The sequence below is a fragment of the Manis javanica genome, chromosome 13, assembly GCF_040802235.1.
Source record: "Manis javanica isolate MJ-LG chromosome 13, MJ_LKY, whole genome shotgun sequence".
Classification (NCBI taxonomy): domain Eukaryota; kingdom Metazoa; phylum Chordata; class Mammalia; order Pholidota; family Manidae; genus Manis; species Manis javanica.
In genome coordinates, this window is record NC_133168.1 from 83,222,480 (window position 1) to 83,236,373 (window position 13,894).

General features: G+C 48.7%; 1 protein-coding gene across 9 annotated transcripts in view; it reads left to right on the plus strand.

The window, feature by feature from the left end:
- Positions 1-13,894, plus strand: part of MYO9B (myosin IXB) — a 96,554-nt gene that overhangs the window by 47,397 nt on the left and 35,263 nt on the right. For all 9 annotated transcript variants that reach the window (XM_073219940.1, XM_073219943.1, XM_073219942.1 and 6 more), the window contains exons 4-8: positions 8,918-8,980; positions 9,417-9,516; positions 9,771-9,871; positions 11,680-11,809; positions 13,240-13,329. In XM_073219940.1, the coding sequence (XP_073076041.1) occupies positions 8,918-8,980; positions 9,417-9,516; positions 9,771-9,871; positions 11,680-11,809; positions 13,240-13,329 (484 nt within the window). The remainder of the gene's footprint in view (positions 1-8,917; positions 8,981-9,416; positions 9,517-9,770; positions 9,872-11,679; positions 11,810-13,239; positions 13,330-13,894) is intronic.

The following is a 13,894-nucleotide window of genomic DNA, read 5'->3' on the forward strand; positions in this document are numbered from 1 at the left end:
GAGGGAAGAGGGCCAGCGCCAGACTTAGGTCCCTGCTGGGCCACCTGCCTCCTGTGGGGTCCCTGGCAGCATGTGGCCTCTCCAATTTTTAGTACTGCATCCATCAGTGGAAGCCACAGTGCCCGCCCCAGCGGGTGGAAAGATTCAGGGCATTCAGTCGCTGCAAAATGGCACCTAGGAAGTAGCAGATCCTCAAGGAATGTTCACTGTTACTACCACAGGTGACCATTGAACAGCACGGGTTTGAACCACACAGGTTCACTTTTGCATGGATTTTTTTCAATAAGTATATTGGAAGAAATTTTGGAGATGTGCGACAATTTTAAAAAATGTTTTATCTTTATTATAAGAATACAGTATATAATACATACAACATATGTGTTCATCGACTTGATGTTATCAGCAAGACTTCCAGTCAAGCCTGGCTATTAGTAGCTAAGTCTTAAGGGAGTCAAAAGTTATATGTGGATTTTCAGCTGCACAGGGGGTTAGTGCCCCTAACCCCTACATTGTTCAAAGGTCAACTGTGTTAGCATTTGAGAGTTTGGCTGCAGAGGTGCCCAATCCCTGCCCCTGTCCACCAGCCAGCGGATAATCGAAACATGGTGTGGCCACATCCATAGAATATTATACAGCCAGGAAAATGACTGAAGTTCTGACCTTGCTACAACACAGCTGAATCTCAGGAGCTTGGGGCTGAGCAAAACACAGCAGACCCGCTGTACATGCTGAATTATTCTGTTTCTTTAAAATTCTAAAAGATGCAAACTAAAGTGGGCCTTCCGAGTGGTTGCTTAAGGGATGGATGACCAAAGAAATTTTTCAGGCTGGCAGATGTGTTCACTGCCTCTGTTGTGGTGGTGGGCTCACAGGCGTTCTGATGTGTCACAGGTTACCAAGTTGAATGCTTTCTGTTTATTATTCATCCATTATACTCCATAAAGCTGTTTTTAAAAATCTCAGAGATTATGAACAGAACCAATGAAAACAGATTACATGGTACATTTTAAGTATGTGCAATATATATATATATCAATAATCAATAAAGCTGTGAAAAAAAATAGAAAAAGTAATCAGTTAACTTATATTTAGATGTTCAATTGGAGAAACCTTTCATTCCTGGGTAGACAATGGGAGCAGGGGGTGACCTTCTGTGATTCCCACTCATCAGACACCAAATGTAATGGTTTATTTTCCTCCTACATACATGTATAACAACAGTATTATACACAGCAGTAATAGTAGTATAACTTCATTCGGGTTCGCAGACCCAATTGCCATGTGTGTAAGTATGTGGGAGGGGGGGTCTTCCCACACATACTAACACCAAGCAATTCTTGAACATCAGCAGGGTGTTGGAGAACTTAATTCTGAATGCTATCTGCCGGGAGACAGCATCAGGCCAATCCCAGGTGAAGGGCCCCGTCCTACGAGACTGCTCTCCCCCACCCCCACTCCAGGTGCCGGTCGCAGGCCCCAGGCAGTTCCCTGTGCTTCTGACCTACCCACTACAGACCGAAAGTTCCCACGACCTCCCCCTTAGGTCCCGTTAATTTGCTAGAGCACAGCTCACAGAACTCAGTAGGACACTTATGTTTACCAATTTAATAAAGGACACCATAAAAGATACAAGTTAGCAGCCCAATGAAGAGAGACAGAGGACAAGGGCCCGAATAAGGGAGCTTCCGTCCTCGTGGAACGTGGGGCCTGGCGCAGCGGCTCTCCCACTAAGAAGGATCCAACCGATCAGGCAGAGCAGAGCCAGCGAGAGAGCACGCAAAAAGCTGTTCCTAGGGGATTTTGTGAGGGCTTCATTGCATAGTCACAATTGACTAAATTATTGGCCATTGGCTGATTCGGCCTCCAGCCCCTTCCCTTGGGTGGGAGGGGTCCAAGGCTTTCACTAACAAAACTCACTCCACAAAATACGTGTTTCACCTTTAAGACTCTGTAGTGTTTTCAGGAACTGTGAATGAAGACCAATATACCTGGGTGTGGGTGGGTAAGATTGTAACATTTCCAGAGTATCTCGCCCGCTTTAGTGCATTTCCATATCCTCAGGGGTGGAGAGAAGTTCATCTCCATATTAGTGGGTAATTACCTGGGCAACTGAGGGAGTGTCTGAACCTGAGAGGTTAAGGGGAGGAAGCAGGCTTGCTTCCTTCCAGAGCAGGGAAGAGAGAGGGCGCTGGACTGCAGTTTGTAAGCAATAAACAGGTTTTAAGCTTTATTTCTTCCTTTGACTGATTTCAGTTTTTATAGGTGTTTTGCCCCGGGATTTCCTTTCCCCGGACTTACACCTGGCGACAGTCGGCAGGGTGCCTTGAACCCGAAATCTGTCATAATGGGTGCGACCTTTGGGAGGACTGCTCAGATGGATGGCGGGGAGGCCCCGGCGGATGCAGTGACAGAGAGTGCGGCTTCACCTCTTACTATCCCCCCAGCTGTGGGGCTTCCAAGTTGGGGACCCCTAGTGGGGAACTGGTCTAGGTTAAAGTACCTCCTAGAGGGGTGGGCCTTCCCCAGAATTGCGGAAGGGTGGAAACACCGGAAGCTGCAGAATTAGCCCTCGGTGAGTTGGAAGACTGCTTGGAGACCTTAGGGGGCTGTGTAGCGGCTGGCACTGTAGGGTCTCTTTTCATCCAGATACAGGAAAAAGAGAGGATTATGGAGAGGGTTAGGGAGGAGAGAGAGGGACTTAGGGGGAGAGAGATGCACTTCAGCATCACTTGGGGTTGCTGGGTGATAACCCTATGGGATGCCATTAAAGAAGAGAGACAGTTACTGAAAAGAAAGTCATGCTCCGAGAAGACTCCTTAGCGGCAAGTGGGGACAGTAGGAAAAGCCGCATTGCAGGAGGCCGTGGAGAGGGGTAGGAAAGAGTATAGCCTTCAGCCCCTGAAATGGTGGAGGAGCAGTTGGGGGAGGAGCCCGAGGGAGAAGAGGAGGGTAGGGCTGTTGGCGGATCTGCTACCCAGGCCACCGCCTGAGGTAGCATCTCCTGTTTTAAAGGCCCAGGCAACTGTAATTAAGAAAATAAAAATGAAACAACCACAGGCTCCTCAGGGGGAGGAGCAGTCCCCTACCCAGGTTGTGGAGCAATCCATGCTCCGCCCCTACACCCAGGATGAGCTGGTGGACATGAGCACCTGGTATAGGCAGAGGCCATCGGAATCTCTGCCTACATGGCTTTTACCTCTCTGGAATATGGGGGTGGAAAACATGGTTGTGTGGGGTACTGAGATGAGTAGAATGGCTTCCCTGATGACTCACCCTTCCCTCTGGCAGCGGTTGCAAAATGCCTGTCACACCTCAGGGAATCAGACACTCCTGGAATGGCTGACAGCTGCCATCAGGATAGTTTGGCCTAATCAGGGTGATTTACCATATTTTCCCAGTAGATGGAAAACGTATGCAGGGCTCCAGCAGGTGCTGTGAGGATTTGGGTATGAAAAATATCATCTATAACATGGACCCCCAGGGCCCTGATGAGGAGGTGTTCACTATAGGAATGAGAAACCTGGTGCTGCACACAGCTCCCGCATCTCTCTTTGGGTCCCTAGTGAATTGCCCCCAACCTAGGGAAACCCATAACTGAGGCTACTCATACTTTAGCAGATCTGGGGGAGGTTGAAACAATAAGGGCACAGAAGGAAGTACGGGCCACGACTGAAAGGAGACGTGCAAAAGGCCCCATGAATGTCTCGAGGACCCAGATGTGGTTGATGTGATAAAGGCTGGGGTAGTGAAAGAAAAACTCGATAGGCAGCCCAATAGAATATTGTTAGAACTGTGGCACCAATTAAAGCCAGAGCAGCAGCTCCAGCCGCTGAGGGCCAGGACATGGAAACCAGAGTCAAGGCCTTATACCTGGACTGTGTCCCTGCAAAACTTCATGGGAGACAGTATTCAGGATTCACCCAGCCCTCACCCCACAGGAGGATGATTGGGCATCGCAGATCGACTGGGGGTAGGGAGGTCAAAGTCCCCACCTTGGGGGACATGGTGGGGACTAGAGGCCACATGTAGAATTAGCAATTCATTGGTCCCCTGTGAATGTACGTGTCCTGGCACTGGTGGACACAGGAGCTGAGTGTTCTTTGATTCATGGCAACCCTGAATGTTTTCCTGGAACTCCTGCTGGGATAGATGTAATTAGAGTGAAGAAAGCCCAAATCTCACTGGGGCTAGGGTATTTACCCGCAAAGGAGTATACCATGTACATTTCTCCCATCCCTGAATATATTTTGGGGGTAGATATCCTCCTGGGCCTGTGGTTACAGACCACTGCAGGTGAGTTCAGACTGAGGGTACGTATGGTAAAGGCAGTTCTGAGGGGACATGCTAAGCACTCACCTGCAGCTCTGCCTGTAGCTCAGGGGGTGACAAATATTAAGCAGTATAAATTGCCTGGGGGGGGGACGACAAGGGAATTGGAGAAACTCTACACAAGTTGGAGAGGGTGGGCATCATAAAGCCCACTCATAGTCCTTTTGACTCCCCAGTGTGGCCAGTGAGAAAGCCGGACGTCTCCTGACGTATGACTGTGAGCTACAGGGAATTGAATAAAGTCACACCCCCTGTGCATGCTGCTGTCCCCTCTATAGCAGGCATTCTGGACACCCTCAGCCATGAGCTGGGAACGTATCATTATGTAGTAGACCTTGCTAATGCCTTTAACATAGTACAGGAAAGCCAGGAACAGTTTGCCTTCATGTGGGAAGGCTGGCAGTGGACATTCACTGTCCTTCCACAGGGTTATCTCCACAGTCCCACCATTAGTCATGGACTTGTAGCCCAGTACTTGGCCACATGGAGGAAACTGCAAACAGTGTGATTGTATCACTACATTGATGATATTATGCTCACATCTGATTCTCTTCCAGATTTAGAAGGAGCAGTTCCTAGACTGTTGCAACATCTACAGGGGAAAGGATGGGCTGTGAGCAGCACCAAGGTTCAGGGACATGGTTTCTCTCTGAAATTCTTGGGGGTTGTCTGGTCCGGTAAAACTAAAGTTGTTCCTGAAGCAGTTAAAGACAAAGGTCCAGGCTTTCCCCACCTCTACCACTGTGGCAGTATTACAAGAGTTTTTGGGTCTTTTGGGCTACTGGAGAGTATTTATCCCACACTTGGCGCAAATTCTGAAGCCCTTATACCAGTGGGTATGAAAGAGCATCAGGTAGGACTGGGATGAGACGTGCAGCTGCTTTTACTGCTGCCAAGCAGGCAGTCAAGGCCATACAGGCCTTGAATGTAATGGAATCATCAAGGTCCTATGAACTAGATGTTCATGTAACCGAAGATGGTTATGGATTGGGTCTTTGGCAGCAGCTTGAACGGACATGCCAACCTATTGGATTCTGGTCACAACTGTGGAAAGGAGCAGAGGCCCGGTACAACTTGATAGAGAAGCAACTGGCTGCTGTGTACTACGCCTTGCTGGCTATAGAGCCCATTACAGGAACAGCTCCGACCAAGGTAATAACCACCTATTCCCATCGTGGGGTAGGTGCAAGACTGGACCTAAAGGCCAGAGTGGCATGGAACAGACACCTACACTGGCCAAATGGGTCACATATTTACAGCAGCGCAGTGCCCTCCCTACTAGCCCCTTAAGTGGAGAACTCCAACACTTATTGAGGCCAGTGACCTATACAAGTGAAAAGCAGGAAGAACTTGCTTTTCAGCCCTTGGTAGCCAAGGCTCCTTATCAGGATGGAAAAGCCCCTATACCTGAAGATGTTTGGTACACAGACAGCTCCAGTCATGGGCATACTCGAAGTGGAGGGCTGTGGCTTTCCATCCTAAGACTGAGACAATGTGGATGGAGGATGGAGAGGGGAAGAGCAGCCAGTGGGCTGAGTTGTGGGCAGCATGGCTCGTGATCACCCAGGAGCCCTCCCCCATAGTTGTCTGCACTGACAGCTGGGCTGTCTGTCGGGGCTTGACCCTGTGGCTACCGACATGGTACCATGCCAACTGGATGGTGGGTCACCAGCCCCTTTGAGGGGAAGAGTTGTGGCAAGACCTGTGGGCCTCTGGTCAGACTAAGGCACTTACCGTGTATCATGTGACTGGCCGTTTGCCTTTGGCATCCCCAGGGAATAATGAAGCAGACACACTGGCCCAGGTGCTCTGGCTACAAGGAAAGCCTGCTTCTGATGTGGCTCAATGGCTGCACTAGTGTTTGTTGCACATGGGGCAAAAGACAGTGTGGGCTGTAAACTGTCGGTGGGGCTTGCCGTTGGCCTTTGAAGACGTCAGCAGAGCCCGGAAGGAGTACCTTGTGTGCTCTAAGAGGGACTTACACCGAATCCCACAACAACATGGGACAATAGTAAGGGGGCCAATACCCCTGGTCAGGTGACAAATAGACTATATTGGGTCTCTGCCCATATTAGAAGGATAACAGTATGCCATTGACTTGTACGGACATGGCCACTGGACTGTTGGTTGCTTTTCATGAACATCATGCAGATCAACAAACCACCAAGAGGGGCCTGGAGCATCTATTTGCAGCCTATGGCCGGCCGCAGGTGATTGAGAGCGATCAAGGCACCCACTTTACTGGACATGCGTTACAAGAATGGGTGCAGCAATTAGAAATAAAGTGGAAATTACATGTACCATATAATCCTACCAGGGCAGACATGATAGAAAGGTACAACCGTTTGTTGAAATATGGCCTGAAGTCAAACACCAATAGCCTACTGGGTTGGTCAGTTTGCCTATGGACAGTGCTGCGGCGTTTGAATGGGAAGCCACATGAAGGAGCTTTGAGCCTTGTGAATGTGCTCACACACCCTGCTGCTTCTCCTATACAATTGTACGTCCAAACCAAAGAAGAGCTATTGAAGCCAAAATATGGACAGCAGAGCAACAACCTGCTGCCAGTCCCTACTGCCTTAAGCCCTGGAGACACTTGAATGGACCTGGCCCTGGACATTTCAACACATGGACCAGCAATGGCTGGCCCTTCTGGCATCTTGGGAGAAAACCCTGGAAGCTGGCCTTGTGTGTATTCCTGGAGTAACAGCTGAATGGCCCCCAAAGGTCACAGTAGTATACCCAAAACGTCCAGGAGGTAAGAACATCTTGCAGGGAAGTTTTGTTTTATCTTTATGGCCAGTGCCTGTACCTCCTGTAGCCCTATGTATCAACCCATCTGTAACTCCCACAGGGAAGCGGGTGAAAGTCTGGTCACTAGACCAGGATGAGATCCCGTTCCTGCCACTGTTTTATCACAAAACCACTCTCTTGCATGTATCCTACCTGATGGACAAGATTTGCCTATGCTGGTGTCATTAAAACATGTATCTTATCCCCCTTAAGGTTATTTACTCCTACAGTCCTTGTGGTCTGAATGCGACCCCTGGCTCCCGCTGTCTCGTGATGATTGCACCCTCAGCTACTGCCTGGCCTGCCTAAGGAATGGACTGGCTATGGGCTTAATCTGCATAAGACTGAACCTAGCTGATCCTCTGGCTTGAGAATTATCATGATTGTGCTGTTGTTGTCAAGAAAAATTGCTTAAAGAGAGGCTTGACTTTGTAATGTTTGGTAACGTGGTTGTTAGGAATGAGTAAACAAGTATAGAAACATATTTTGTGCTGCATAGGCTGAATCCTCTGGCTTGAGGATTATCATGATTTTATTCCACTACTATTGTTATGTCATTAGTCTGGTTACAGTGCTCCAGTTTTCCCGCCCAGGGACCATTGCAAAAGAAGGGGAATGAGTAGATTGTAAGCCAAGATTTTTGGAGGGGTGGCCTGTGGGTAAAATTGTAACATTTCCAGAGTATCTGGCCTGGCTTTAGTGCTTTTGCATATCCTCAGGGGTGAAGAGAAGTTCATCTCCATGTCAATGGGTCATTACCTGGGCAAGGGAGGGCGTGTCTGAACCTGAGAGTTTAAAGGGAGGGGCTGGCTTGCTGGCTTGCTTCCTTCAGGAGCAGGGGAGAGAGATGGCGCTGGACTGCAGTTTGTAAGCAATAAACGGGTTTTAAATTTTATTTCTTCCTTTGACTGATGTCGGTTTTTAGAGGTATTTTGCTCTGGGATTTCCTTTACCTGGACTTACACTGGGAAATACATATTTGATCAAATGAATGACCAAATATGTATTTTTTATAACTCACCGTATCACACCTTCCTATATTCTCCAGGAACTCTTGAGTACAATGGCTCTGATTCGCACCACCTGCTGGGTTCCCACATGCTGCTTCTCTGCATCTCCGCAGTAGCCTGAATCTGGCCTGGGGAGCAGAAGAGACCAACCCAGTTACCTTATTTTTATGAAAACTAGTCCTAGGGCAAGGTGACATTGATGGTGATATGCAAAGTTGACCCTTGAACAAGTGAGGGTTAGGGGTGCCATCCCCCTGCCCTGTCTAAAATCCACTTATAACTCTTGACTTTCCAGAAACTTAACTACTAATAGTCTACGGTTGACCAGAAGGCTTCCTAATAAATAGTCAATGAAGATATATTTTTATGTCCTATTATTATACACTGTATTCTTATAATAAAGTAAGCTAGAGATAAGAAAATGTTTCTTCAGATTGTCACACATCTCCGAGAAATTTTCCAATACATTTATTGAGAGAAATCTGCATATAAGTGGACCCATACAGTTTAAACCTGTTATTCCAGGGTCAAGGGTATATGACATTTAGCGTGGCTGTATTTCTGACATGGAGGGTGATTGTATTCACAACCCTTAGACTGATGTTATTTGTGACATTTAGGGTGATTATATTTGTAAAGGTGATTATGTTTAAGTATCTGTATTTAACCTTGCATCAAAGGAAATTAATCCATAGCTGGCTTCATCGTGGTAACAAACTACTCCAGTTCTTCAATGAAACAATATCAAAATATAAGTCTTTATTCCTTTTTTCTTCTTCTGACAGAGCTGTTGTGGAAAAATACCTGCTTGAAAAGTCTCGTCTGGTCTCTCAAGAGAAGGATGAGAGGTAGGAGGATGCTTCCCGGGCGAGCCACCTCTGCTGCCTTCCTCCCTATAAAGCAGATGTCCTGAGATCGGGGAGGTCCCCGCGGCTCTCCAGGCAGCGGGGTCCACTCTTTGGCTTCTAGCTCGGTGCTGTTACCACTTAAGCTACCTTTTTTGTGCCTACTGGGACTTTTACCTGGAGGACGGCTCGGATGTGTGCCAAAATGTGGTTAGATAAGAAACATCTCTGATTAGCCCATGAACAAGACACCTAACCCCTACCCCAACCCCCAAGAAATATACTCACTGGAGGAGTTCATGGTTTGAGTGTTGTTTCTGTTTTTGTTTTTAAGACCTAATAGGAATCAACTATGGCCTCAAATCCGTACATAGCTGAGGTACTTTTTCCTCTCTGGCTCTGCCTTCAAAAGTAACTTTCTCCTGATTCTGAATGGCAGGAATTACCACGTGTTTTATTATTTGTTACTTGGCGTCAGTGAGGAAGAGCAGCAAGAGTTCCAGCTTCAGCAGCCTGAAGACTATTTCTACCTCAACCAGGTAAACAGCCCTGACTCCCGGCCACAGACGCCACCTCTGTTCCCCATGGGCTGTTTATACCCCGCCGGGAGGTCGGAGGCCGTCTGCCCTGGCCCCATCTGGCCCCCAGACTGGCTGGAGGAGGTGGCACAAAAGAGCCCATTCATTCTCCAAGCCCTGGGCCCCGCCCCACTGGGCCCAGCCGGAATCCCTCTTGACTGCCACCCTCAGCAGTCCAGAAATGCACCCAGAGCCCCGCCGACTTTGTTTTTCAGCATAACTTGAAGATCGAAGATGGGGAAGATCTGAAGCATGACTTTGAAAGGCTCAAGCAGGCCATGGAGATGGTGGGGTTCCTTCCTGCCACCAAGAAGCAGTAAGTGGGCGCCAGCCGTCCCCCATCCCCCATTAGGCACCACACCTCCCCTGCCCCCAATCTTGTGGTCACACTCTGCGATCTGACTGACACCCCAGTAGGAGCTGAATTCAGTAAGGAAGGTAGCCCAGTGACAATGAACACCCTCAGAGAGACTCTCATTAGTCATGGGGAGATGCCAGTCACAACCACTGGGGATCTTGCCTAACACCGCAGAACTGTGTGGTTACCAACAGGTGAGATTGTAGATTTTATGTAACGTGTATTTTCCCACAGTTAAAACTTTCAAAAAGTTTTTTAAAATCACACACGGAGTGCTCTCCACACCCACCAGGAAGACCACTACACCCAACAGGAATGCCCACGTGCTTCTGGGAGGGACCAACAGCCAACCACTTTGGAAAACTGATTGGCAGTTTCTCCTACAGCTGTGTACAGCTACAGTTGACCCTTGAACAACATGGGGGCTAGAACACCAACCCCCCTGCACATACCTGCATATAACTTTTGACTCTGCTGATATCCTGCTGTTGATAGGAAGCCTTACTGAGAACATAAACAGTTGATGAACACATATTCTGTGTAGTCTATTATACACTGTATTCTTCTAAGAAAGCAAACTAGAGGGGAAAAAAGTTTCTTTGAAATTGTTGCAAATCTCCAAAAAAATTTCCAATATTAAAAAATATCCCCATATAAGTGGACCCATGCAATTCAAACTCTTGTTCAAGGGTCAGCTGTGCATAACAATATGCATACATTTGCTCACCCAAAGACACACGGGAATACACACAGCAGGCTTGTTTTTAACAGCCAAAAACACTGGAACCCTCTGCCCCAAATGCCCACCCATTGGAGATTAAATAAACAAATGGTAATACATACATGCAGGTGTCAACAAATTTTCTCTAGAGGTCCAAATAGTAAAATTTTCAACTTTGAGGGCCAGGTGGTCTCTGTGGCGTGTTCCTCTTCTCTGTGTCTCATTTTGTTTTGTTTTGTAAGCAACACTTTAAAAACTTAAGGACCAGTCTTAGCTTAGGTACTTTGCGAGAGTAGAAACAGTTTGCCAACCCCTAGACAACTCCACACACAGCAATGGGTCTCACCCAGTCTTGCCCTCGGGATACATGGCCATGTCTGGAGAGACTGTTGGTTGTCATGCTGTGTGGAGGAATGGAGGGAGGACACTGTCACCTTCATCTGGCGGGTGGAGGCCAGGGATGCCGTTGAACATCCACAGCCCACAGAGCAACTCCGCCACAGCAAAGCATGACCCAGGCCCAGGTGTCAGCCACCCCAAGGCTGAGAAGTGCAGGTCTGTGGCATTGAGAATGAATAAACAGGGCTTCATGCAGTACCTGCACACCCCCCATCAGTTTGCCAGTGGCAGGCCAGATACAGGTACATACGATTTCATTGATGTCAAGTTCACAGACAGTATTAGACATCGGTTCCTCTGTAGGGGTGGGGGAAGGTTCTGGGGCCTGCTTTGTTCTGTTCCTTGTTCTAAGCACCAGTTACCAGGATCTGCACATTTTGTGACGGTTCATCGAGTTCTGCGCTTGGGAATTGTGTGCTTTGATTTTTAATACCCCTGCCCAACACCAAAGGAAAAAAAAAAAAATGATGTCAAGGTATCTGCCTACATTCGCATTCCACAGAAAGGGTCCCCGACACAGGGATTGAACATTTTTCACACTTGATGTGTTCCAGCTGGCACTGGCTGGTTGTACAAATTCAGCCCAGTTGGCTAGAAGCTCCACGGTTGGGAAACTGCCCTAACCTAGGCGCCTTTGCTCCCCCAGGATTTTTTCTGTCCTGTCAGCCATCCTGTACTTGGGCAATGTCACGTACAAGAAGAGAGCCACGGGCCGAGATGAAGGCCTGGAGGTCGGGCCCCCCGAGGTGCTGGACACACTGGCTCAGCTCCTGAAGGTACATTCCCAGCCCTCCAGCCACAGTGGCCACTGAGAGCACAGAACTGCCTGCCCTGGCTGCACTTCTGTAGGCCAGGGCCTGCCTGTCTGCGTCCTCCCCTCCCCTGTGCCATCTCTGCAGCACCCCTTCCACATTCCTTCTCTTTGTCTTTTAATCAAGGCGTCTTTGGCATAAATTTTATGTTAGTTCAGATGTACAACATAATGATTTGATATTTGCTGATACTGTGAAATGATCACCACACTAAGTCCAGTGATCATCTGTCACCCCAGTTACAGAATTTTTCTAAAAGTGGGGACTTTTAAGATCTACTCTCCTAGCAACATTCAGTTACGTGGTACAGAGCTATTAACTACAGTCACCAAGCTGTATGTTACATCCCTATGGCTTATTTTATGACCAGAAGTTTATACCGTTTGACCCCCTTCACCCATTTCACCGGCCTCTCGCAACCACCAATCTGTTCTCTGTATTTGTGAGCCTGGTTTGTTTTTTGGTGGGGTTTTTTTGGTTTGGTTTTAGATGTGTAAGTGAGGTCATCCAGTATTTGTCTTCCTCTGTCTGACTTATCCCCTCATGGACCATCCCTCCCTCTTTTCAGAGGGACCTGGGCAGGGCTGCCCACCCACCTCAGTCCCTCGAGTGAATGGCTCTCTAAAACCATAAATGGGTCAGCAAGTCTCACTGGACCTGCCACTCCCCGGTCCACTGGTCCTCAGCCCCAGGGGCATTGTACAACTTGTGGAGGCATCCTTGGCTGTCACACTTCAGCATGCTACTGTCCTCCGTGGGGTGGAGGCCAGAGATGACATTCAGCATCGTCTGACATACAAGACAAGCTTTCCCACAGCAAAGAGTGACCCGGCCCCAAATATCAGTGGTGCCAAAAAGGCTGAGAAGCCCTGTCCCCTGCTTCTTGTTCTCTTAAGTGTTCATTTCATCAGTGACTCCTCTTAAATTGTGCCTCATGCAGGAGCCCCAGCTTCTGCTGTGTTCATTGGGCTGAGGGAGCACACCAGCCAGGAGATGCCCTGCTTGTCTTGTGAAGGGGGCCTAGTGGTCAGGGAGCAGTAGGCCCCTCACCTGGCCCCTGCACACAGGCCTGGAACCTGCTCCAACAGTGACAGCTATAAGCACAGTTGCCAGGCAGTACATGGGCCCATGTCCCACAGCGACACCCGGGCCTATGTGACCACATTCCCAGGGCCGTTGCTGAGCCTCTGGGTGGTGTGCTAAAATTCTGAAATACACGGATCATAGCACACATCACAGGACAGCAGCTCTCACTGTGAGCTTCAGGCCCAGTTCCTCCTTCTGCCTTCTGTGAGCATCAGGGTCTTGTCTCAGCGACACAGAACCACCTGACAAACTCTCCGTCCCCCTCCCCTGCTCCCTGCCCCTGTTCCTCCTTCTTGACCTTGAAACAGGTAAAACGAGAAATCTTGGTGGAAGTTCTGACCAAAAGAAAAACAGTGACCGCCAACGACAAGCTCATCCTTCCCTATAGCCTCAGCGAGGTGAGTACTGTCCTGGGCCTTCACAGGGCCCCAGGCCCCAGAACACAAGCTGGTTCTCATTGGAACCCACACACAGCATGAACCAACTTATAGAGCAAACTACAGCCTGAAGGCCAAAGCTTGGGCCGTGGGTGTGTTCATCTCAGCGTTTCCAGATGCTTAGTGAGCATTCTGGTTCCCACCAGCACAGGATGGCCCCCTATGGCCCACAAACCAAATCTGGCCCACTGCCTGCTTTTGTAAATAAAGTTTTATTGGCATGTAGCCACCCCCATCTGTTTATGTGCAGCTCTCCTGCTACAGCAGTAGAGCTGAGTAGCAAAGACTGAGACTGTCTTGCTCTCATAGCTGAAAATAGTGACTCTCTGGCCCTTTCTCAAAAAAGTTTGCTGGCCCCCAGGCTAGCACATGACCTTCACAACCATTATGTGGGTCCCTAAATCTCAGTAAAGCGCTGCCCTCTGGCCTTAGCTCCAGCCTGGATGCTTTCTTGGCGGTGTGTTTTCCTTGCATGTTTTCTCTGGAGCAATGTGACTTGCAGCTTGGACAGCAGCAGGAACACACC